The following is a 25,880-nucleotide window of genomic DNA, read 5'->3' as shown; positions in this document are numbered from 1 at the left end:
GACATTTCAAATATCTACGAATCGCTCATAAACCGGACGGCTACTACGATGATAAAACTGGAACGCTCCTACTGGCATAAATATACAAATTTGCTTTCCTACCGCCTCCAATAAGATAGCCCGATTGTAGATGGCAATTGACACAAACAGGCCGTCACGTAACTTCATTGTTCGTGCATTACTTCAACGGACCCGACACTCACCGCTAGCACGAAGGAATGGGCCATCAAAACCAGGCTCTTATATATATGATATATATGGGTATTTCCCTTAGACCATATAGTACATGGACTGCTATTCGCCCTATGCTTTCAATACAAAATGGATGGTCACGGATAGAGGGCACTGTAGTCGTGGGTATGTGAATCTCAGGGTAAACTAAAGTCGTGTAAACACCAATAGGATCGCTTAAAGAGCAGCTTTATAGTAACCGCGTAGTACGGGAACCTTTAAATGCTCTTCATTATTTGCTATACGTCCACAAATAAGAATAAGTTTGCTTTTTTTGGGATATCTAGGCGATTAATTAATTGACGTTTGTTAATTTATAGGTTGACAGTCTCAAATCGTGTCTCATCGGACAACTTCGGACAGACTCGTTTACCCTGAAACTCACATACCCAGGCGATGTCCTTGACCATATTTTAGTTACAATTAGCAGTCCATGTACTATATGGTCTAAGGTAAAGTCACTAAATATAGAAAGTACCGCAATCCATTGGGCTTGTGTGTTAGAGAGAGAACGCATGATTTTTGCCCAAAAATGGCGGAAGTTACCAGATTCTAGTAACTTTAATGTTAGGGATTGTTCCACCTGTTTGTATATATTTTTATAAAACATGACAGTACTATGAAGTTAGGTTATAAAAAATGACAGTTATTCAGATTTTATTTGTCAATTTTTTTAAGTTGGCAGTAAATTTGCCCAAAAATGGCGGATGATTGCGGTACTTTCTATATCTAGTTACTTTATACCTAAATTTGTTTCCCAAAAAATGTATAAGGTTAGCAATCTGTGTATGTGTAGATCTGTGCTAATACTGATTAATTTTGGTACCTCAGTGGTATTTCAAGACAAACTGGATTTTTAATCATAGAATGGAACGGACAACTTCGCCCACAACGTATCTTCATATGCATTGCAACAGATATCTATGTGCAAATAACAAGAGAACAATGTCCTCTGTAACACCAGGTTTACCAAACCCAGTAATTTATGTAGAAAAAATTTGATAATGTGCAACCTACATTCAAGACATGAAAACATGTTACTTTTCTGTCATTGCGGGTACATCTATTTAAATCTGATGGTTCATGATCATGAATGTTAGTACTCGTAGAATAATAAAAATATGTGGCTTGTTCAAATTGCAATAAAGAATAGAATTTTTCAATACAAACGCATTTGAAACAGTTAATATAGAATCCAAGGCATCTATGACGAAGGAAAAAACACCAGACAGAAGACTAAAATAATATAAGACTTACTGTTTGCGTTAAATATTCCACGTTCTGGTTGCTCATAAGCTTGTTCTTGTTGATCAAGCATGTCATCTAACTGATGTGCTTGCATAAAAAGGTTGTTTTCCTGCTGCCGACGACGCAATTCTTCCTCCTGGAGTAACATACGAGTCTGCATCTCTTCCTGTTGCCGACGCATTTGTTCTTCAGTCCTTTGTCTCGTCTCTTCTGCTTGACGTTCTTTCATTTCCCATTCGCGCTTTTGGCGATCTCGACCCATCTCGCGCGCTCGAAGTTCCTCTCGCAGCATTTCAGTTTCGTGTTCGTACCTTGCATATTCCATTTGAGCCTCCAATTTCTCTTTTTCCATGTCCAATTCCTTTTTCAGGGCCAGCTCTTTTTGTGCGAAGAGTTCATGCAATTGCTTCCATCGCATGCCGTATTCGTGTTCGAAGCTGTTTGGATTTGCAAATCGTGGCCCAATTTCTCGAGCTTTTGTGTATTCCATGTTCTTTTTCGGCATGGTTTTTTCGGGGCAGCCGTCTGCTTCGTCAACTGCATCGTATAGTTCTACAATTACGGGACGAAGTGAAGCCGTCAAAAAGAAGCAATCATCGGAGCATTTTCTTATGGCTAAAGTGGCGCTGCCTTTTCGTACATATTCAACAAGACCTTCACCGGTTGGTTTACCCCTGTCATCAACGATAACAATGCATCTTTCAATCTACAATTTAAAAATATGGTAATATTTTGAACGGATAATAGAATTAATTATACTTCTCCAAAGGCGCTAAAAGCAAAATACAAGAGCTCATTGGAAACAAATGGTGGCAGATTCCGAACTTTGACAGAGGAACCATTTGGAGCAAATCGAATTTTAAGCATTCTTCCTTTGAACAAACTACCGTCAAGTTCTCGCTTTGCTTTTTCAGCATTTACGTTGAAGTCCTATTAAAAAAATAATACTTTTTTGTTCTAAACGAGGTTCCTCCTTACCATTTTTATAAAACCGAAGTTTTTCTCTTTATTAACAAACAGTTCGTTTGTTTCACCATAATTCTTGAAAAGATCATGTATTTCTTCTTCGGTAGATTCGGTTGCAATATTTCCAATATACAAACGAGCTCGTCCAGAGAACTTCTTTTCAGCTGTGTCTAAGGGCGCAAGATCAAAAGTGGGACCAGACATTTGGGCCACTCTATCATTCAGGCGATCGTCGGGATTGCGATCACGTGGGCCTCTTTCGCCACCCTGCATTAGATTTCCGCCTCCACGTCCACCGCGTTTTCTTCCACCGCCGCCGCCACCACCGAAGAAATCATTTCGTTCGTTTTCATTTGCCTAAACGCAAGATAAATATTGTACTGCTAGATGACTTTTTTCAACGACAAATGGGCGAATGACAAATTTGTACTGGAATCCAAATAACTATTTTTCAAATAAAACTATATACCTTGACACCTTACTCTTAAACAAGCTGCACTTTATGAATCGCCGCGACCTTGTTTTTTGAAGTTAAGAAATAAATTTAAGCAATAATACAGGGTGTTCACAACGGAACAGTAAATTTTCCGAATTTCAAGTATCCATAAATATTTTTTTTCAAATGGAACTACTACTATCTTATTTTGATACTCAATTGTCTTTTGTGTTCAATTCTTCAATTTTTATAAGGAACGTCCTTCAAGAATAATGTCTATAGACAATAAAGTTGGCATTAGCTCAAGTGTGCTTATATTTTTTCAAGAGGTGTGAGCTAGGAAAAACCGACACACTGTTGCAGGACCGTGTATAACGCATAAAAGATGAAATTTAACGGGTTGCCTGGGCTTTTAGACATGTCTCGTTGATTTTGAAAACTCTTTTATTAAAATGCCGATCGAAATGTGGCTCATTGAACTAAATTTAATATCCGTAGGTCTTGGAAGATACAAACACGAATTCTACTTCATTTTTAAATGAAAAAAATGCGTAACTCTTGACAAAACCACGAAAAAATGGCTACCAGATATCAAGTTTCGCACAGATCAGAAGACGCTGATTTATGGGTCATCTGGTGAACAAGGCAACCGTAGCACACTGTTCGCTCCGTTCTCCTGTGTTATAGTTGGTAAGAAAAAAATTAAATATAAAACGAACATTTCCAGTTTCCATGTTAGATTCTCGTTTTATTAACAAGCTCCTAGCGAGTTTATAATTTTGCGGGGTCTGCCCGTCCATTAGCACGATATCTCGATAACGAATGGACCAATTACGATAAAATTTAGTAGATGGATTCTTTATCAAATTTGTAGATCGGAGTTCGTGAATTGGCAATGTAATGTTTTGACATCTCCGTGAGTTATGAACCGAATTGCAAACTTTTTATTTATGAAGGAATAAAAACAAATTTAACGCCAGTTTCAAAATTTCGTTTTGCGCATGCGCAGTGCCAACTTTCTTATTTATGGAAGCAATTAAATGAAATTTTATACATATACACTTTAAATAAAAGCAAAACTAACATCAGGTTTAAAATTTGGTTTTGCACATGCTATAGCCATACCCAGGAGCTCGTTTTCTATATTTGTTTAGACTATTTAATTCTTTGCACCCTAGTCTTTTTTACCATTCGCTTTATCTTTATAAAGGTTATATTCTAGCAGCATTGCATAATGAATATTATGCTAAACAAGTTGTAAATCAGCATATGCATGATTAAAGCGCATTTTTGGTAATACAGGTTAGTATTTTATTAGCGAAGTTTAAAATTATCGATCTCACGAGTAATTTTGGCTGCGTTAAATAATTAGTTTTATTTAATTTCAATGGAGGTACGTCTTTATTTTGTAAAACAAATCACAAAGTAAATAATTAAGTTTTTATACTGGTAGCGCCATCTAACGGTAAAATTATAGCACCTCCGAAATCCATATCGAAATTATTTTCTTAAATTATCGATCTCACAAGTAATGTAACTCAAAATAGACTAAAGCCTGCACATCTGCACTATAGCAGAAAGCTTTTAGTGAAAACTTGGAAGTCTCTAGCTATTGTAGTTGTCGAGATCTCACCCGGACAGCCGGCCACCCAGCCATAACCAATATAATAGCGTATTTTTTTAAAACGCGCTAAAAACCAATGCACTAAATAATAGACTCCGATTTAATAGATATATAGAAAAAGAATCTAGAAAATAACAGATCCATCAGTACCACTTTTGCAAAATTTTCACCTCGATTTTCACACATTTCAAGTACTTTTCATCTTACTATAACGGAGGTAATTGTGATTAACAGTAGGGAGATAACACATCATTACCTATATCTGTAACATTATAACCAAAACAGACAGCTAGGCGTCAATGCAGTGTCTGAATTGACTTTATCTGTTGCATCCTGTATAATCATACGTCCATTCAATGCCCCCCCCCCCGAGGTTTCGCTTTTTCCTGTAACTCCTCCATTTGGATTGGCTATTTTTATCCACCGCTAGTTAGTAAGCGAGGTGTATTGCATAGGAGTAAAAATGACCCAGAAATACACGTTTTAAAGCACCAGGAATATGAATCAAACAAAATCTAGATGATGTCGGTCTGTCCGTCTGTACCTCATTTCCGACTAAACGACAGAATCGATTGGCACCAAATTTACTACACATATTCTTAGATACAAAAGAAAGAGCTTATTAAATCTAAAATTTTTCCCGTGCATAATAGTACACTATTTTTTTCTGTGACAGGGAAAACGACAGTTGTATTGATTTATAGAAATTTGAAGTTTTAAACTGCAGATAGGCTGTTGTACTTCTCGCGACAATACAAATTGCATTGCTAAGGAAACCTTTGCTCAAATATCTGTCAATTCAGTTTTGTCATTTGATTTAAATATTTCGAATTTAATGATTGTTTAATAGTTATATTGAATCACATAAAGTTGAAAATGTCTGATTCTGAATTTTCTCTGACTTCACCTGAGTTAGTGAAGATAGTGAAGTGAAAGTAGCCTCACAAAAATTGTATATGCCAGTATAACGGGCGATCAAAAATGGGTTGCTGTCGAGTCGCCTTTGGAAGTTCAAGTTAAATACGATTTACCATGTAAACAAAAGTTCCAAAGGTGACTCGACAGCAACTCATTTTTGATCGCACAGTATAAGTATAAAAAGCAATTTCATAAAAAGTGACATTTTGTTACCTATCAACAGAGATAAAATGTCAACCGTTTTTCCCGTCACAGAAAAAAAAATTTTTTATTTTAAGAGAAAGCAGGGGCGTAGTATTTTTTCTCCAAAAATATTCAATGCAAAAGCCGTACGGACGCTACTGGTAGAGAAAATAAAAACTTACGCACATCAGAAAATGCGACTTGATGCATAGAAAACATATACCAAATTTCATAAAGATGTCTACAATATTATGTGTTATTATTAAAAAACTAATTTTTTTAAAAACTTTACCACCAGGTATCTCAAAAGTGAAAACGTTTAGGTTCGCGTTGAGGACATACGTTCATAGGAAGTTTTTTCTTAAAATAGGGCCAAGAATCACCCCCTTAAATATTAGCATATCTTTAAGGAACACCCTGTACATTTCATCGAAAATGACGCCGGATTACTGAACGTGCCAGACTAAGGAACGGCCGGTATTGCACTGTAATTGTAATTGTCTTAGAAATGACCAGTGACTGCTCATGACACATGAATTGTGAGACGCACTCGTGGGCCTCAGATTACGTTGTTAATCTATTTTTCTCAAAAAAACAAAAAAGACAAAACAAGCCTATAACCCCATCTTTCCTGGACACACCATCGATATATAGAAATGGACTGCACATCCGAATGCAAAGCGTGGATACGCAGATGAGAGAGAAGGGAAACTAAGAGGCAAGCGCTCTCTCTATAGCGCTCGTGTTGGTCGCACTGGCACAGCAATATCGATTGTATGCGATCAACAGAAGTGCGATACGAGAGAGTGCATGCCTCTTAGTTTTGCCCTCAAGCTCACCTGCAGCATCCGCCCTTAGCATAGGCATGCGCAATCCATTTCTGTATATCGATGAAAAAAACTCAGTGATTTGTAAAAGTGTATCAGACTGGAGATGATGCCCTGAAATTCACGTTAATCTGCTAGATAAACTCCCTGGGTAAAATATTTCCCTTGAACATGCGGGTAGTAGTCACAAATTCAAATCTCCGGAAGATAGATCATTTAACACTTAGGCCCATTTCACAAACGACTAATGATCAGTCCTGATGGTCTATCGGACTGATCATCAGTCGCAGTATCTGGCTTTCACATCCATGCATTTGATCAGTCGCAAAAATGGAAATGCAGAGCGAGAAGCAACGGGTTGTGGCCGCTTTGTGCTTTGCTGCTCCCAAGCAGTACATCCCGATTTTTTTATAATGTGGTGATCCCGTATCCCAAATTATTCTTACCTCTTCGACGGCACTAATATTAATCGTTCATATGGAAAGGTAAGCTTAAACAATGGCACTGTCTCATCAGGACAGATCACCAGCATACAATCAGATACCCTACCTCTGAGAAGCTCAACCTGGTCAACTACTTGCGCTTCATGAGCGTGAATAGATGGCCACTCGGCTTATTATGAAGATGCATTAGCATGAACCAACAAAATCTGCATTTCTAGATCCTTTGCATTTAATATGCTCACTTGCCTCACCTGACGAGTCGCCACTGGCAATAACCCCTGCAGGTAGTTTCAAAACACAAAGTGTGTTCATAAAGCATAATTTCCATTAAATAATTTCACTCGGAAATTCAAACTTGCAAAAAATCAATAAAAACCGAGTAGGTAAACATCACTTAACAAGGGAAGCGTCGCTTAGGTGACGTTCAATCCGCTATGAATCATGGCCGACAACGGAAATTTCTAGCAGCCCTATCTTTCGTTTATAGAATAAGACTGAATAAAAACTTACATTCATAGGTTGTCGACGAAAACCGCCGCCGCCGCTAAATCGGTTTCCACCACCTCGGCGACCGCCTTGAAAGCCCTGGCCCTGGCCATGGCCACCGCCACCGCCGCCGCCATAGTGGTGCGGATGATGCTGCTCAACGATTGCATCTTCGTTTTGTTGTTCTGGTTGATTTCCATTTTCGTTTGAATTTTCTTGTTTGGCAGGGGAAGGCTCTGCAGTTGCGGTTGACATTGCAAATAATTTCTGTAAACACTACAATCCTAACACTAAATTTACAACAAGCGGCTGATAAATTACTGAAATTACAACACTTTCTACGACGAAGGAATGAACTGTTGGAGGTCGCTGTCGCTGGTCGATAGCCGGTTTGCGGTTGCGCAGTTATTTGAGCAGGGTTGCCAATCATAGAAATGGACTTATTGTAATTATACAGGGTGGTGCCTAGCGCGACGCAGCATAGGGATTTCAATGGTAATTTCTTTATAGTCAATTACTAGCTCTCCTAATTATTTTAGAGCAAATGTGTAAATACGTCTTTTTTAGAGAAAAAAATACTGCATCTGTTCATACTTTTAGTTATAATTTTCTATTTTTCAAAACCGTAGAAATCGAAAAAATAAAAAAATTACATTTTTATAAATCAGTGATGCTTTGGAATCTTTTAACAAACTACAAGCGCATCGCATCTAAATTATCGTTGTTTGACGTCGAACGATTTTCATATTTAATTCTGTTTCAACTAACCGACGCAATAAAAGGCATCAGGGTAACGTTTTTTTAAGGAATGTATGGTGCATCTGCATCAGATACTATTTGTTTATCATTTTCCGGAATCAGAGTACCTACATAATCGAAGAAAAAAAACTGATTTGAAGAAGATTTATTCCTAAACTTATATTCGGATTTTCCGCTACTGCAGCCAAAACGTCGAATGTATTGTCGTTTTACTGATGGTTTTGACGGACATTTTGAACGTTATTGCACTTGCAGTTCTTTAACTAACTTATAAAAAAGTATAAATTTAATATACGTCAAAGGCAAATAATGAAACGTGATCGCTGTTTTTTTTAGGTAATTTCAAGGCATATTTGATTTATTGTAAAATGAACCTTTTTATTTTGGCGATTTCTACGGTTGTGAAAAACGGAAAATTAAAAAAAATAGTATGAACAGATGCAGTATTTTTTTCTCTAAAAAAACGTATTTAGACTTTTGCTCTAAAATAATTAGGGGAGCTAGTGATTGACTATAAAGAAATTACCATTGAAATCCCTATGTTGCGTCGCGCTAGGCACCACTGACCACCTGGTATACAGGATCACCCATATCGAATGGTAATGTTTGAATAACTTTTGTGTTATTGCAGATCTTAAGATTAAAAGACCTTTTTCGCTCGTTTTTTTTACTGTAATTGAGGAAGAGCACACAGGATGGATAGAAATACTCGATAAGTATATAAATACGGTGTCAGTAAGGAAGGGTCTAATATGAAGGGTGCTCCATAATAATATAAGTACGACTAAAGCACATTTAAAGGGTATATTCTGTAAAAAAAATGAATTATAAATACGGTGTCAGTAAGGAAGGGTCTATTATGAAGGGTGCTCCATAATAATATAAGTACGACTAAAGCACATTTAAAGGGTAGATTCTGTAAAAAAATGAATAATAGTTTGCTAAATAAACCATGCTCTAAAAATGTTCTTTTACGAAAGTACACACTGTATAAGAAAAACAGAAAAATATAGTGAATGCTTTGGCTTTGGCAAAGATATACCTATAGAAGATAAGAGTGAATTAGGTAGGTATAACTGTATAAGTCCATGAAGTTAACTAGGGCATTAAATATCACCATAGTAACTTATTATTTGCAGGTCATTGAAAATTAGAAACGTCAATTATTAATTGTCAATACCTACTAAATCACAAGATTGGCCTTATTTCGAATAGTTTCTGGAACTTCTTCCTCATTCACGATGAATTGAATTATTTAAAATTACGTTTGACGTTGGATGGTTTCAATCACGTATTCACGCTTCGAACATTTATTGTAATTGTTTTCGTTATTTATTTTCTTCTTTTCTTCATTTATGTATTGAATAGATCAAATTAGTAGAATACCAGGTGCACATGACCTACAAATAATTGAAGGTTGGTTCACAATGAGTTGTGGTGTCAGTGCGTGGCCTGTGAGGTCTTAAGTTTAAGAAAAATGTATCCTAAAGTTGCTATGGCCTCACATGGCTTCTTTAAAAAAATCTTACCTATAAGAAACAAGGGCTATACGTTGTGCACATACACCGTGTGTGCATTTTCAAGTACACAAAAAACATTGCTAATTTTAGTCGCAAATCGATGCAACTCTTCGAATTTTCTAACGAATGGTCTCCGATTTTCCAATGAAACCTGACACATCGATCTCCACAACGGCAAAGTTCCGGATGGAATTCTTATAAAATGCGCTAAAAATTGAAATGTTAACGTTTAAATAGGGTATAGGTATTTCAATCAATAAGTACTTTTGATGCTGTTTATTTGCCATTTGTCATTGTACATAATTATATAACATATAATTTTTATACTTTCATGTATTACAGCGTGTTATCTCCTTCTTCGTGCCAATAGATATTGATTCGTCTATTGTATCGGGTAGTTTGACATCTTTAGTTTCGGGAAATTTCAAGCACAACACCCCCGACATTAGCGAAGTAATTCCAAAGAGAATTAGAGGAAGAGGTTTCCAAATCAATTCCTGAAATAGCAAAATGCTGTTGTTATTGACTCTTACCTAATGTGATATATTATATTGTCCGGGTCGAAGAACAATTTGACAAGAGCTTTTTTATTAAATTTATTATGACGGTTTTTTATAATTTTTCTAACAACCTTATTTCTATGGCAACATTTTTTAATAATTCAGTGAACTTGATACAAATAAATACAACATTTCTCCACCCTAGTAATTGCCTCTCTTCCAACAATTACTACTGAAGATCAAGTACAATGAGTTTGGACAGCGCTCTTCGGTATACCTTTCCATTCCCATCCTTGACGTCAACTATACGAATTCTACCATCTTTGGCAGGATACGTTTTAACTACTCTTGCTTTTCGCCAATCATTTCTTGTTCCATTTGGATCAACAATTATAACAATGTCATCAACTTTGATATTCTTCTGTTCTTGATACCATTTGGACCGTTTAATAATTGTTGGTAAATAGTCATCAAGCCATCGCTTCCAAAAGAAGTCTGCCAAACGCTGAGCTGACCTCCAACTGTTCATAAGATTAAGATCTCGATTGTCAGTAGTCACAGTCCAAGGTTGTGCTACAAAATCTGGTCCGATCAGGAAGTGATTTGGTGTTAGAGGTTCAGAGTCATGAGAATCGGAAGAAACGTGTGTCAGAGGTCTGGAATTCAATATATTTTCGCACTCTATGAGGAAGGTTCTGAGTATATGTTCTTGAGGATACCTAGTATTCAGAATTTCCTTTAATATCTTCTTTATGCTTTGAATTTGCCGCTCCCATATGCCGCCCATATGTGGTGCATGTGGAGGATTAAAATGCCATTTAATTCCTCGCAAAGAACAAAATTCTATTATTTCATTTTGTTGTAAATTGTCAAGATGTTGCGAAATTTCCCTTTCAGCCCCTCTAAAGTTCAATCCATTGTCACTATGGATTTCGTGAGGAAACCCACGTCTACAACCAAATTGCCGGAGTACATTTATAAAAGCATTAGTCGTGGGGTCATGAGCAATTTCTAAGTAAACTGCCCTGGTTACTAAACAAGTGAAAATAACTCCATACCTTTTCTCTCTGCTTCTCTTCACTGCAACTTCAAAAGGTCCAAAATAATCCACTCCACATTTTATGAATGGTCTGATTGTTGGTTCTATTCTGCATGACGGTAATTGTCCCATAATTGGTATCATGGGATTGGCTCGCCTATTGCTACATTGCTGACAATTATGGAAAACATTTTTCACTGCTTGTCTCATACGTAAAATCCAAAATTTACATCGTAATTTGTTGAGTACTATTTCTTGTCCAAAATGATATGCATTTTCATGATAATGTTGAATTATCAGTTTAGTTATTCTATGTTTCGGGTCTAATATTATCGGATGTTTCGTATCGAAATTCAAAGATGAAGAATTATTCAATCGTCCATCTAGCCTCATCAACTTGTCCTCTTCTCTGAACGTACAAGACAATGAAAAGAGGCGACTCGTTTTCTTGATTATTTGACCTTGTTGTAACATCTTGTATTCTTCTAGAAAAGATTCCATCTGTACCTTTCGATAAAGAATAATTTCAGCTTCATACAACTCTTCAACGGTAATTTCGTTCCGGATGAAAACTTTTGCTCGTAGTATGTTTCTTACTCGGATTATGTAGGCTGTAGCTCTAAGAAGTCTCGTCCATTTTGAAAATCTTTCAGGATTAGGAATATCAGGGATCAAATCTTGTGCTGAAAAGTTGATGCAAGTATACTCCAGTCTTTTCATTTCTAAATTGTCCGAATCAATTTTCCAATCATGTTCGATTTCTCTTGGCCATTCCTGGGAATTCAATAGTAGAAACTTTGGCCCACATATCCACCTAGAATCTGCTGATACTGAGGAGTTGATAACATATTTCGTCGCTTCGTCCGCAACGTTGTCTGAAGATCTAACATATTTCCAGTCAGTTACACATGTTAATTCTTGAATTTCACCTAGTCTTTGGGCTACAAATACTTTAAAACGTCCAGCTTCCGATCGAATCCAATGGAGAACTGTTTTTGAATCAGTCCAATATGTCGTGGATGAAATATTCAAGTTTAAATTCTTCATTAGATAGTTACCTAAGCGTGCACCCATTAATGCCCCTTGAAGTTCCAACCTTGGTATTGACATAGGTTTTAAAGGAGACACTCTTGCTTTGGCATTTACGAAACTGACCTGTACTTCACCTCCATATTGTATTCTCAGATAAGCTACTGAAGCATAACGTCTTTCTGAAGCATCGCAGAATACGTGCAGCTGCAAATGACTTGAACTCCTATCGAATGTGAAATATTGTCGTGGTATCTTGAAATTATACATTTTCTTCAATTCCTCAATCCATATGTTCCATTTATTCGCCAAGTTATCTGTAATTTCGTCGTCCCAACCTAACTGGCTCCTCCAAACATCCTGTATCAGCATCTTACCTTGAATCAATATGTTTGTCTTTGTAATAAATCCCAGTGGATCAAAAACTGACATTACAATTTTCAAAATCTCCCTTTTCGTCGGTCTTCTTATATTTTCCAACAAATCCTTTTCAATTTTGTGGAATTTGGTTTTGAACTCGAAAGTATCATTAATTGGGTTCCAAAATATGCCAAGTACTCTTTCGATATTCTTATCGTTTTCATTTCTCAAAGTTTTCATTCCATCGGCCACTAATTTGGAATCAATATGGTCAATAATTTTGATATCATTCGCAATCCAATTGCAAATCTGAAAACCTGCCTTACTGTGTATATAAATCACATCTGCAATTAATTTATGGGCTGCTTCAATTGTGTCTGCTCCACCCAAATAGTCATCCATGTAATGTTTCTCTATAATATCGTGAACAGCATCTGGATGAGTCAGTTTAAACTCTTGCGCATTCTTATTCTTAGCTTCCTGAGCTAAGCAAGGACCACAAGTCGATCAAAAGAAAACAACTTCGATTTCATAAACGTCAGGTTCTCTCGTTCTATCCGTCTCTCTGAAAAGGACGCGTTGTGCACTACAGTCGTCTTTTTTAACGTGAACTTGTAAAAACATCTCTTTAATGTCAGCTGTGAACGCATATCTGCAGATCCTGAAGTTAATTAGTATATTAAAGAGAGAGTTATATTTGTCCGGACCTGTCAATAAAAAATCGTTCAAACTGACAGCATTACTCTTGGCAGAAGCATCGAAAACAATTCGTAATTTATCAGGTTTATTTGGATTAATTATACCAAAATGAGGTAAATACCAGACTTTGAATTGATCTCCACATATCTCACTGTTGTTCAATTTTCGTATATACTTCTTTTTCACCAGTTCATCGAATTTCTGACAATGTCTTCTGCCATACTGTTCATTTTTGTCCATTTTTCTTTCAGTGCAAATAAGTCTTCTCACTTGCTTCCGGAAAGTACTACATTTTCATCTCTCCAGAAGAGTCCGGTTTCAATTCTTCCTCCTGATCTTGTCATGGTTCTATCTATTATAGACTGAGCGACCATTTCTTCTTTGGACATTGCTTTTTCAAGCTTATATACTCCAGACGAGTCTATTTGCCATTGTTGTTTAACTAAGTCATGTAAAACATCCAAGTCATCCTTATCTTCACTACTCATGTGACATACGTGACTAGTAGTATGCTTGTTTGAAAATGTGTTAGCAGTCTGGCTTACATTTCCATGAAGTACCCTTCCCAGCAGTGTCTTGCTTAAGGCAGGGCCATTCCAAGGTCCAGAAATAATCCTTTTGTTAACTAGTAGGGGCCAATTGTCCTGTCCGAAGGTGCTACCTTAGGTTTTGCATTTGTCATAGACAAAACCACATTACCTAAGTAAGTAAATCTTTCCATCATTTCTGAACTATTAATGGATTGAGTAGGTAGGGACATTTCTTTCATAGTCCATACACGACGCAATTGATATTTCTTATTCTTTTGTTGTCCGATGATACTGAAACTTACTATTCTTGAATCGTCTTGTTGACGAACTTGATTATTTGTCCACTGAATGGTGAGTGTACGTTGAGGTCCATCCATATGAAGTTCATCAGCTAAGTCTTGATCTATGAGTGTAACTGTGGATGCATCATCCAGTAAAGCATGAGTATGTACATAATTTCCATTTGTATTAATTGTAATAGGAATAATCTTCAATAAAACATTGTTACTTGTTAAGCGATGATAATTAACTTCATGTTGATAACCTTGATTGCTTCTATTATGATTATTATCATTATCTTTATGCAATAATATGTGATGAGGCTTTGTGCATTGATTCTTCCCACATATTTTAATTGATTTGCATGTCCTCAAAGTATGATTAGGTATAAGACAAGAGAAACATATTCTTTGGGATGTGACTACATGCCATCGATCATCAACGCTTAGAGATTTGAACTTTGAACAATTACTAAGATGATGAAACTCATTTCCACAACAAGCACATTTGGGGTTTGTTGTTCTACTATTGTTTGTGGTCAGAGTAACATCTCTCCTATTGTGTTTTTGTTTATCCCTAGTTACATTAGTTACCGTATCTGACAGTTTTGGCATTTCAATTTGACTAACAATCGAAGCCCTATGATCTAACCACGCACTGAATTCTATCAGTTTAGGTTGTTGAACCGTTTTTCTAGAAATATATTCCAGCCAACGTAACTTCTGTGAGGTTGGTAATTTATTTAGTAGTTCTTGAAGTAGAATTGGATTTCGCAAATGATCCTCTTGGTTTAGAGTTTCCATGGTACCTACTACATTTTTGACGTTGTCAGAAAAATTAATGAACATGTCAAGTTTATCTTCTTTCACTACGGGAAAGTTCCTTATTCTATCTAAGAGCATAAAGACTATTAATTCAGGACGGCCAAATCTTTTCCTCAACATATCAATGATTTTATCCGCATTCCTTGGTAATATAAGAAGACTCTCAACAATCGTTCTAGCATTACCTTTCAGGCATTTTTGTAATCTACATTGATTCTCTTCTTTTGTGTAACCACAAATAGCTGTCGAATTTTCATACTGAAATATGAAATTGGGCCACTCTGTGGGATAACCATTAAATATTGGCAAATCTTTTGGCATTGCTTGTCTGGTTATGAATGTTGAGAATTCGACTGGTACTTGAGATTTATTTATTTGTTGGTTACGCAAATTATATTTAGATCCTACCTCAGATGACAAATCCTTTGCAGGTGAAGCATCTCTACGACTATTTATCCATTTTTGTACAAATGACCTATTACTTTCTGACCCACTGTCTACTGATTCAGAATTCCCGTCGACCTCTTCTTGTTCTAACTTGGAGACCTGCATCGCCAATTCTAAATCCACAATCTCTTGCGCCAGTTTCCGCTTCTTTATCTCGGCGTCAATCTTGAGTTGTTGTCTTACGAAACAGTTGCTTTTACTAGATGATTTCCTTGACCTGCACGATTGCGTATCTTCATTGGTTTGAAGAACCTGAATCTCTTCTTGCTTGTCAGGAAGGCTGTCATGTCGTTGTTCAATATGTTTACCCATGGCTTTCACACGTTCACTCCGTCTTGGAAAAGTTAATGATTTTGACATCTTGGTTATTCTATGAATTTCTTGATGCCTTGTCTGAGGGATCAATGTCGTTCACGAGTGCTTCCTCTCTTGGGGAAATTACCAATATGACTATACCCACGTGATGTAACTTGTCGATGTAACAATCACGTACAGCTCCTCTTCTTGAAGGACTAATTACAATCCAAGTGCGGTTCGTTTTCTCGAAGGACCAATGTTATTGACTCTTACCTAATGTGATATATTATATTGTCCGGGTCGAAGAACAATTTGACAAGAGCTTTTTTATTAAATTTATTATGACGGTTTTTTATATTTTTTCTAACAACCTTATTTCTATGGCAACGTTTTTTAATAATTCAGTGAACTTGATACAAATAAATACAACAGCTGTATTTTTACTTTTTCAAAGCTTTAAATAAGGAGTGTTTAAAATAAGGCATCTTTATTGTGTTTTATTTTAAATTACAATTAAGTTTCGAATGTTTTAATAGAATCACAATTCGAAAAATTTTTAATGCGGAGAACATTATCCTGATTCCTGACATACGAGATTTTTTCATATTCTTAATTTTTTCCAAATTAAAAGGGAAAAACTTTCACATGAAAAGAGGTACGTAACTTTAACAAAGGTCATGACATTGACGAAAATATTACATTTTGATAACCTTCTTTATGAGGTTTTAGGTATATTGTTTATCAATCTGTCTGTCTTTCTGATGCATTGGTTTCAGTAATTTTTTTTATAATATTGATGCGCGCGCGATGATATATCTTTACACAGTCACAGTATTATCTAGTTGATAGAGTTGACAATGACGGTAATGTCAAAGAATAAGTTACTGTGGTAATATGTTAATAGCTATAGGCATACACGAGCGCTATTTCCTGAAAGATTATCGTGACACGACATTCGACAATCCCGCGCGATACATCCCCTAACGTTACTTTTATAGGAAAGAGCGCTTGTGTAGTGTATGTCTAGGTGTGCATGTTTTAAGAGCGCCAGGCCTCGTGGTGTACGTCGCGGCAGGATAATCGCGGCGCGTGAGTGCCTTAGTGGCCATTAATGAAGACGCTTTCCAAGAGGATTGGCGCGGTCCGTGCCAATCGGGCAAGAAAGTGTTTGCGTGTATGCCTCTAGCTAACAGTAAAGGTTAGTTCAGTGGTCGCTAGCTAATCTACTAGTTGTCAAAGTACTTAGCCGTTCAGCGTTAACTAGTAGGTACTGGCCACTGTATGATTTATTGCAGTTACTCGGTTTGCTCGTACAGAATAGATTAATCAAACCAGTGAACAAACCGGCAGACCAGAGCAGTAATCTACAAAAAACATTCAAGTCCCGAAGATTTGCTATAAAAGGATACAACCCCTAATTAATCAGAAGTGATCTGCCAACCAAATCATGTGATAACATTTACCAGCAATGGGATGTGAGGAGCAATCATGGATCCAGTTCGAGCAAACATAGAACAAACGGATAATAACAAATTCCTCAAAGGGGTCGGGAACATTTCAGTAGTGATTGCATACATTACAGAAAAATCCATTGCAGAAAAGCATTTTCCCAACAGATATATGCATAGTCTTAGCCAGTAAAGGTCTACAATAAAGTTGTTTTAAGTCTGATGGTAAAGTTAATTCAAACATGTACCTTGTGGAATGAAAATAAAGCTTATGCAGCAGATGCTGCACATAAAAAATGAGAAACAAAGCGTAAATCGTCGTCCAAACGTTTTCATGACGAAGAATGTTGCCAGTGCTCCAGGAACTTCTATTAACACCGTTAGTATAAAATCGAAGTATGTGTTGGTCGACAATGCCACGGAGTTGATTGTTAATCCTTGATATACAAAGACGGCTACAATCCAACAAAAAATGCAATTTATCAATCGAGTGGTTAACGCAAACGATTTAAAGAACTGTTTCAGGGTCGTGTTTACATCTGCAGCATCTACTAATTGATCAACCGGTGCCTGTAAGTCCTTCAACGTCTGCAGCGGGACGTTAAATTGTTTTTCTCTGCCAATGTCGTTCAAAATTTTTTGCGCTTCCAAATATCGTTCTTTGATTAACAACCATCTCACTGATTCCGGAAGCAACCAATAGTACGTAACGATTAACAATTGCACACCATACAGTATTTGTAACAATGGCCTGGTTATTATAATTTTAGAATACTTTATATTAGAATTTTGCTTACCTCCATGATTGCAAAAGCCAAGCCACGGTTCCAGTAATCACCCCTCCAAAAGCATAAAACAAGGAAATTAGTGAAACTACTATTACTCGTTGTTTAGGGCTGATAAATTCAACAGCTAAAATTTAAAAAATAAAATACACTATGACAATCAGCACCATTTGTAGTTAGGTACAAATTGAGGAATTTTTAACCAATAACTCGACGAAATCTAGTAGGTAATAAAAGTGTTCCAGTAAGTTACTGATACTGTAGACTTGACTGAATGTTGGAAGGATCATGACTTACTCACCTAATGTAAAAGCGGTTGTATAAGTAGCGGCATTAAAAAATGAATCTACAAACACCATCACCATGTAAAAAATATAAGAATTGACGAACGACCGAATTAGTCCGGAAATTGCACATAATAAAATTGAATTGATAAGAATAGTCTTTCTTCCATATCTAAAATTGAAGAAATTAGTAATGTGCCAATACAAGTAGTGATGAACAATTACGAATACGATAAATTAAACGATACAGAAGTCACAGATAATTATATGTGCAGAAGTGCTCCCAAGTGTCTCGACAATGAATTCAGCATTAAGTACTTTATACACATAGTGTACCTACATACGAGTATAAAGCGTCTTAGGAGACCTTCTGAAGTTGATCGTTTATTACTCGTAGGATATAAATGAGCAACATCCATTTCCTAAATGTAGTTAAAAAAAACTGCAGAAGTGTGGCCGGACGGGCAGACAGATGGAAGATCTAATTAGAGTGGCAGTGACGTAACGGTTCCATCGAAAATGTAAACAGCTGGTAGCTCACTAGAGACCCTTCTAAACTGTGTTTTTAACATTCGTTCTATCGTCCTCAGGGGAAAAACCTACACGATATTGATACAAGGGCTAATCAAAAAACAGACTAAATCGTGCATAAACCGACCGGATTTCCGTGCGTGCTAATTCGTGCGGCGGCGTTAAACAATAGAAATCCAAAAGACTAAAGCAAGTAAGCAAAGACATTCTTAAATACTTTGATGCACAAATTACTAACGCTTCAAAAGAATAAATTAACTCTGTCATTGAATCGCACAGCGCCGGGTATTCTTATAGAAGTATGTAACCAAATAGAGCCTCATTGCGTTACGAGTCAATAATTAAAGTCAACAATAAATGAATTTCCATTTCCAAATTCTGAATCATAGGGGATGATCCGGTTGTCTAAGGATGAACTGATCGAAAGGTAGATTTAGAGACCATGTAAATAAGGTAAATCGTAATTTTTGCTATTTGTATTCAGTACGGACCGTTTTGCTTTAGTCTTTAAGGAACCTCTTATTAATGCCTTGTGTCTGTAGAATAATTTACTTAAAATAAGAACTTAATTACGCACTTGTCTGACAAAATTCCAATCAGTGGCAACCCAATGAGACTTCCAATACTATTCAAGGTACCAACAGTGGTTAATTTCCATAAGTTTTCGTCACAATGCAGATTAAACTGAAACAAACCAATTTTTAAATGATATCATTGGGGAGGTTATTAGTCAATGATAATATTAGAAATGAAATAATAAATGTCATATGTGTATGTATGTATGTACAGTACATACTTATGCAGTTAAATAGGTATGTCAGTTCCTATGGGGTTTATTACTATGAAAAAAATCCATGGTCGTTAATTCCTTTTACCATGAACGTTGTTCTTGCGTACCTACTTACGTCCTGTAAAATTGATCGTTCCGATGTTTCGTAAATGTATTCATCGCATGCGAGTAATATATTTTTATCAAAATCGATGGAACTACAATTTGTCCCGTTTATATTGCCTATAGATTTGAATCTACTGCACTTAGCTGGTTCATTTGAAATCGATGGGATAGCATTAGTCCACCAAGCTGGCTTGAGATCAAGAACATCTTCATCACATTCTGGTATACTGCATCTGAAATCAAGAGATTACAGTTTTTTGAATTGTAACATTACCCCTCAAACGAAACAACTTGAACACTTGATGTATTTGAAAAAAAAGATCGATTTAATCTATTATCCAATTTCTCTACACATTTATATGTGATGTTACACTTTGTATATAACGAGGTTTCGCAAAAGTAAAGATAAATTATAATCAAATTGGGCAGTAGACACTTTTAATCATCATATCCTGAAAGATAAATGTAAATGTGTACGTACCTATAATTTAGGTTTTTAGTTTCAAATAGCCAAGAAATTGAGGCAACGTACGAAAACGCGATTACCAGGAGGAGTAACGTTATAACCCGAATTTGGTATCGTCCAAACTCTCCGATTTTTGATAATAGCGTATCCAAGCTGTTTTCATTCATAGCTCGTGACGGAGTAAATCACAGTAGCTGGAAATCTGCAAAAAGTAAAATAAGATATGTATCCACACTTTTTTGCGGTTTGAAATATTTTAGCAAGACGACTGCATAAAACAAGACGAATGTTTATACATTATAGATTGAATAATAATTTAATCTTTCTAAAATTAAGTTGTGTTTAAGTATTTTATTGCGGTTCCAGCCGTAGTCAAGAGATTTAGAGGCCAGCGGAGAGGTCAAATTGAATTTTCCAACTTTTAATGGGTTGTACAGTAGTACAGAGAATCGAAGTCCCCAAATTTGGGTTTTGGGTTTGAGTTTTAATCAAACCACTCACCACCGCTGCGACATTCGCGAAATTGCTTCCAGACGCTCGGATATGTTATTACTGTTATTAGCATATTACCTAGATACTTAACTATATTCTATCCAAATATCAACAATTATAAAACTGTTTAAAAGATTGTGCCATTAGCTCTCCTACTATTAGCTTTCCAATTTGCTAGTATGGTTTCATGAAGTCCATTCTGAACTCGAAATGGGATAATGGGAAGTTAGTTTATAAAGATAGAACAAACAGGCTCGAAACCGGTCCCATACAATTAATTAAGTGCATAGGCGCCGACTTGACAAAATTTTTGGGGGGGCCCAAACATTTTTACGTACCTGCATAGGGTATCGGGTTACGGGCAGGGCCGGTTAAACCACAAGGCGAACATAGGCGGCTGCCTGGGGCGCCAAGCTTCAGAGGGCGCCAAAATTAAGCAACATCTTTCAGCGAAAGCGCATCGGCGGCTCCAAAAAACTTCCCGGTACTGCCGGTGCCGCGATCGCACACCTCTCTCAAGTCAAGCGAGGGCGGCCTATGCGCACTTATGTATCCATTGCCCTTCGAATTTTAATGACGCTTCCAGTGTCGGTGGCGAGCAGAGAACGCAGTTTCTCCAAGCTAAAGCTGATAAAGACATTTTTGCGGTCAACAATGTCTCAGAATAGGCTCGTGGACTTGGCAATGATCTCAATTGAATCGAAGGAGGCATGGAATGTAAATTTAGAACAGCTAGTCCAGCAGTCCGCGAGAAATAAGGCAAAGATGAATTTTTGATTTTTTATGTGTATATCCCTACCCTAATATCTTTGGATATGCGTTTTTGTATACCTACACCGCCTACACGTTATGTCGTTATGTTATTATGTATTTGAAGAAAACACAATAAAGTATTTATGAACGCCACTTCTATTTTTTGGCTGGTACTGGTACCATAGGAATAACCTCCGGAAGGGCGCGCTGAGAACATCTCGCCTAGGGCGCCAAATAGCCTTTCACTTTCACCGGCCCTGGTTACGGGTATAAGTAATTTAGGAACTAAAACGTAATACGTAACGATAACAATAGAAAATTATTAAAACATCACCATAACCCTAACCGACAACCGTCGACTTTTAACTAAAACCAGCAAGTACGAATTTTTGCATTTTTAAATAATGCACTTATCGTAGTAGGTGTAAGGTGCAGGTACCTATCTTTATCCTTTCTCAGAAAGAAAAACTATGACGTCACATCAGGAGTCAGATTATTGCTTCTTAGAAGTGTCAACGGTTTCCTGCTTACTTGGGACGGTTTGTTATTGCATTTTTGCATTGAGGTAGAGGTATAAAGGTTTATTGTTGAGTCTAAAGCTGATTATGCAGTTTCAAGATTTGGTGTAAGTAACCACGAATACGAATACGGTATATAATTGTCACTTATTCAGAATTAGGGGAGCTGAGCCCCTCCAGTATAAATATTGGAGGGGCTGAAAGTGCTCGGCCACCCCTAAGTCGGCGCCTTTGATTAAGTGTAAAAAAGAACGAAGACACAAACACTACATGTTTCGACTTGACGTCATCTTCAGGTGTTCTCTGAACTAAAAGATGGAGGTAAAAAATTGCGGAGAGCATATATAATTAACTTACAGTGGAAGGGTGCGTGCACGAACTGTCTACATTAATGAAAACCCCCCATAAACGGGACAGTAAAACTAAAAAGTGCCTGATCGAATGGTCACCGATACAATAGTTGGTTGAACAGGTTAATGAGTAAAATTCTAAAAGGTTAAATAGCCGAACCTAAAAACTAAGCGTTAATATAGACAACCGTATATAATATGCAAGTATGAACTTACGTTTACAAATTCTAACTACGAACTAAAAATTGGTAACACACCCCAAAAATGGGTAATGAAACTGGAAACCAGCAGCACAAATACATTTTTCTATTTCGGTGTCACAATGATGATTTTGTACAACTGTTTTCGGCCGAAAACAGTTGTACAAAGACAGTGATTATAGTCGTTTTTTTGGTAACTCATCTTTTAAGTTGGCCGTTACTAGTTAGTACAAGTAGGTACTTCGTTGGGTACTTCCATGTTTGAACTTCAAAATGCCAGTCTTACTACGCTGCCAATCTAAAACTTAACGGCATAAAAAGTGTTTCCAACATAAAACATGTTAGTTCTAATGTTCCCTATAGTTTCTGATAATGATTTTTTTAATTAAATTAAAGCACCGAAATAGAAAAAATAGTATGAAAAACGCGTGTTACAATTTGCTTTATTGTAATACTCCTATCTTGCGGACACTCGTGGCTACGCTTCGCGTCGCCACTCGTGCCACAAGATAGTCGTGTTACAATAGGTCGCATTGTAACACTTGTCTTTCAATATACTATTTTCTATTTCGGTGTCACAATGATGATTTTGTACAACTGTTTTCGGCCGAAAACAGTTGTACAAAGACAGTGATTATAGTCGTTTTTTTTGGGAACTCATCTCTTAAGTTGGCAGTTACTAGTTAGTACAAGTAGGTACTTCGTTGGGTACTTCCATGATTGAACTTCAAAATGTCAGTCTTACTACGCTGCCAACCTAAAACTTAACGGCATAAAAAGTGTTCCCAACATAAAACATGTTAGTTCTAATCATTGAATTTATAACTATCTAAATTCAATGGTTCTAATGCTCCCTATAGTTTCTGATTTTTTTAATTAAATCAAAGCACCGAAATAGAAAAAATAGTATGAAAAACGCGTGTTACAATGCTTTATTGTAATACTCCTATCTTGCGGACACTCGTGGCTACGCTTCGCGTCGCCACTCGTGCCACAAGATAGTCGTATTACAATAGGTCGCATTGTAACACTTGTCTTTCAATATACTATTGTAGTGATTCCAAAAGTAAAGGCACATTACAAATATTGAGTAAAAAGTTCGGCGGTGAAGCCGGAACGTCGTTAACTTAAAACGTGAATACAGATAATTAAGTACCTACTTATCTAAATAAATTTAACCTACTTACAATGAAGAATCATTAAGAAGGGAAGACGGTAAAAACTAATTACAGCTACATAGATGAATATAAATTTAAAGGAAGCAAATTTTAAATTCTGAGTTTGTCCTCACTGCAAAAATTAATTGGGAGTTCCATTACTTTTCTTGATGATGAACAGAGCAGACCATCAGTGTTAATTAAAGAAATATAAATCATTCCAGTACATAGTGCTTTAGTTTTGCATACCAATGAAATCTGATATGGTGCGTAAAGACCTCTTAGTTTCTTCTTAAGTGGCATAAAGTCTTAAGGCACCCGTCCACTGTGGTCCCGAGCGTCCTTTCTTTTTCTGCTGCGACGCATGCAAATCATGTTATCGGTAACAGATGATTTTGATTAAATCAAGCTTGTACGCACTCTACATAAGAACATCTGAGAGCAAAATACGTGCGTTATATTTTGTAGATTATTTATCAGAATAATCGACTAATCAATAAATAACCCACACATTCCAGAGATAATACGCAAAGAATATTATCACTGTTCCAGCGGGTCGCTCGTTCACCATAGGTACTAATCGAACAAAATCATACCCTAAAATTTAAAATGTGATAATCAATAGCTAGGTATTACAATTACATAGCTTATTTACGTAACAAATCATTTTCATTTTAGTTTCAGAATACTGCAACTTACCTTTGGCTGGATAGATCACTATATTTAATTATTGTGTCTATCTCAACCTACACCATAGTGTAAGAATAGAACACTTATATGCCTACAGTAATGATGCAACTGTTCTCAAACTGACTTATTGTACGATTATTATCTCGCGTACTGAGAAGTAGTTACTTGATTAAAATAATTTATTTGGGATTAAAGGTCAAATTCAGTGATACGTGATGAAACGGCGCTCTGATTGTACCTAGGTGTTAACTCTCGACTGCAGAAAACTATTTTTTACCCTAAGAAGGAACCCAGTGTCTGTTGTGTACTTTTTTGTACAAAGTACAACTAACATTTATATATTACCAAAATACGAAATACAAAATATACAGTATATAGTGTACAATGTTAATTAAATACAAAATTACTGAAAAATAGTATCTAAAAGTAGCCACTAATGATTTAATTTTAATGAATTGTTAAAAAAACACATTCTAGGTTTTTGTAGGTAAGTAACTAGGTATTAATTTGTACGTTAATTTATTATTCAATGCTGATCGCTTCATAAAACCTTTTATTATTTGAAAAGTAATAAGTAATAGCTACAGTGCTCACGGAGAAAGAATATTGCAACAAAATTCTTGGACACCGACGTGCAGTATTGGACTGTAATAACAATTTGGGGTAGTATTCGCATTTTACACTCAACTGGCGCTCATTTCAGCCAGTGCCATAAAGAATGTCGACACATCGCTATTGTCAGATGGACAAAGATTAAATAAACTGATTTAGTTACAATTTCTATGTATGATAAAGAGCATGAAAACCAAAGAGAAAGAGAATTTGTGGACTTGTAGACGATGAATGATAAGTGTTTCTAATTTAAACACCTACCTACAACATTCATTTGGACGTATTAAAGCCCCTTTTACGAGGCGTTTTTGAAGCGCTGCGCTGCAGAGTGGCGCCGCTGGTAACGAAACGTTGCTTCCATACAGAGCAGGGACGTGGGGCGACGTGTAGCGAACTTCCGCTACAGAAACCCGCGCGGCTGGTAGCGTAACCCCTTCACACGGTGCGATTGGCAGCGCCACAAGTAGCGCGAAGCGATTTTTAGAAGCGCCTCCACGCAACAAAAGCGCACGTACCAAGAAAGAGCGTCGTTCTTTTAAAAAATGGTGTCTAGTTTGAGGAGAGTTGATTTACTTTATTTTATTTCACTTTATTGACATACTAATGTATGTGTAGGTGGGAGTTCGACCTTTGAAGGAAGGCGAAACCGTATATTAGGCTAAACCAGGCCTGTAGCTAGACGTTAATTTCAGAGGGGCAACTCAAAATTCAGAGGGGGCAAAATTATTTAATAATTTAAAAGCAGGTGACGATAAAAATCCCTTAATAAAAAAAACAACTAAGAAGGTATATTTGAAATGCAAAAATAAAATCAATGCGTTTACATATACATTAATACACATAAAAGACAAAAAAAGGTTAATAACATGACGAATAAGATAATATACAATACACTAATATAATTGCAATTTTCTATTTTTTCTGTTATTAAATTTGTTTAAGAACACATCCAAGTTTATATTATTTGCACGTTTGCTTTCAAACGCTAAATATATTAGGTTGGCCATTCGACTATGGGACATTGAGTACCTTTGTGGTCTATTTATTCGGGTTA

The 25,880-nt window shown here is 36.5% G+C and overlaps 2 protein-coding genes across 10 annotated transcripts; both read right to left on the bottom strand.

Annotated features, from left to right (window-relative positions):
* Positions 1-1,420: 1,420 nt before the first annotated feature.
* LOC116168859 (hrp65 protein-like) lies at positions 1,421-7,739 on the bottom strand. Its single transcript, XM_031484853.1, has 4 exons — positions 7,387-7,739; positions 2,458-2,802; positions 2,239-2,409; positions 1,421-2,185 (listed from the first exon to the last, which is right to left on the bottom strand). The coding sequence occupies exons 1-4, from the start codon at positions 7,615-7,617 to the stop codon at positions 1,436-1,438; spliced, it is 1,497 nt and encodes a 498-aa protein (XP_031340713.1). The 5' UTR covers positions 7,618-7,739; the 3' UTR covers positions 1,421-1,435.
* Positions 7,740-9,902: 2,163 nt separating this feature from the next.
* LOC116167852 (organic cation transporter protein-like) lies at positions 9,903-24,361 on the bottom strand. Of its 9 annotated transcripts, none has more exons than XM_031483415.1 (11): positions 24,224-24,361; positions 24,034-24,121; positions 23,774-23,959; positions 20,070-20,256; positions 19,599-19,821; positions 19,271-19,377; positions 18,180-18,334; positions 17,891-18,005; positions 17,342-17,844; positions 17,109-17,290; positions 9,903-10,138 (listed from the first exon to the last, which is right to left on the bottom strand). In XM_031483415.1, exons 4-11 carry the CDS (start codon positions 20,219-20,221, stop codon positions 9,971-9,973), a joined length of 1,605 nt encoding a protein of 534 aa, XP_031339275.1. In that variant the 5' UTR covers positions 20,222-20,256; positions 23,774-23,959; positions 24,034-24,121; positions 24,224-24,361; the 3' UTR covers positions 9,903-9,970. The 9 variants fall into 9 exon arrangements, 7 of the variants coding, with proteins under 7 accessions (XP_031339275.1, XP_031339272.1, XP_031339277.1 ...); XR_004144660.1 differs by adding an exon at positions 15,919-17,009 and having other exon boundaries at positions 9,996-10,174; positions 17,058-17,290; positions 23,774-24,121; XR_004144661.1 differs by having other exon boundaries at positions 10,017-10,138; positions 17,342-17,548; positions 17,599-17,844; positions 23,774-24,121.
* Between the last annotated feature and the right edge of the window lie 1,519 nt (positions 24,362-25,880).

Source organism: Photinus pyralis, unplaced genomic scaffold, assembly GCF_008802855.1.
Source record: "Photinus pyralis isolate 1611_PpyrPB1 unplaced genomic scaffold, Ppyr1.3 Ppyr1.4_LG4, whole genome shotgun sequence".
Lineage (NCBI taxonomy): Eukaryota > Metazoa > Arthropoda > Insecta > Coleoptera > Lampyridae > Photinus > Photinus pyralis.
Note: the sequence above shows the minus strand (reverse complement) of the source record. Positions and strands in the feature narration are given on the sequence as shown.

Coding starts and splice junctions, on each gene's coding strand:
- LOC116168859 (XM_031484853.1), bottom strand. CDS start 7,617: ATGTCAACCGCAACTGCAGAGCCTTCCCCTGCCAAACAAGAAAATTCA. Junction 2,410..2,457: donor ACTTCGGTTTTATAAAAATG/GTAAGGAGGAAC, acceptor TTTTTTTAATAG/GACTTCAACGTAAATGCTGA. Junction 2,186..2,238: donor CTTTTAGCGCCTTTGGAGAA/GTATAATTAATT, acceptor TTTAAATTGTAG/ATTGAAAGATGCATTGTTAT.
- LOC116167852 (XM_031483412.1), bottom strand. CDS start 20,221: ATGAATGAAAACAGCTTGGATACGCTATTATCAAAAATCGGAGAGTTT. Junction 18,335..19,270: donor ATTGGAATTTTGTCAGACAA/GTGCGTAATTAA, acceptor CTTCAATTTTAG/ATATGGAAGAAAGACTATTC. Junction 10,139..17,108: donor CTCCTCACATCCCATTGCTG/GTAAATGTTATC, acceptor TTGCTATTTCAG/GAATTGATTTGGAAACCTCT.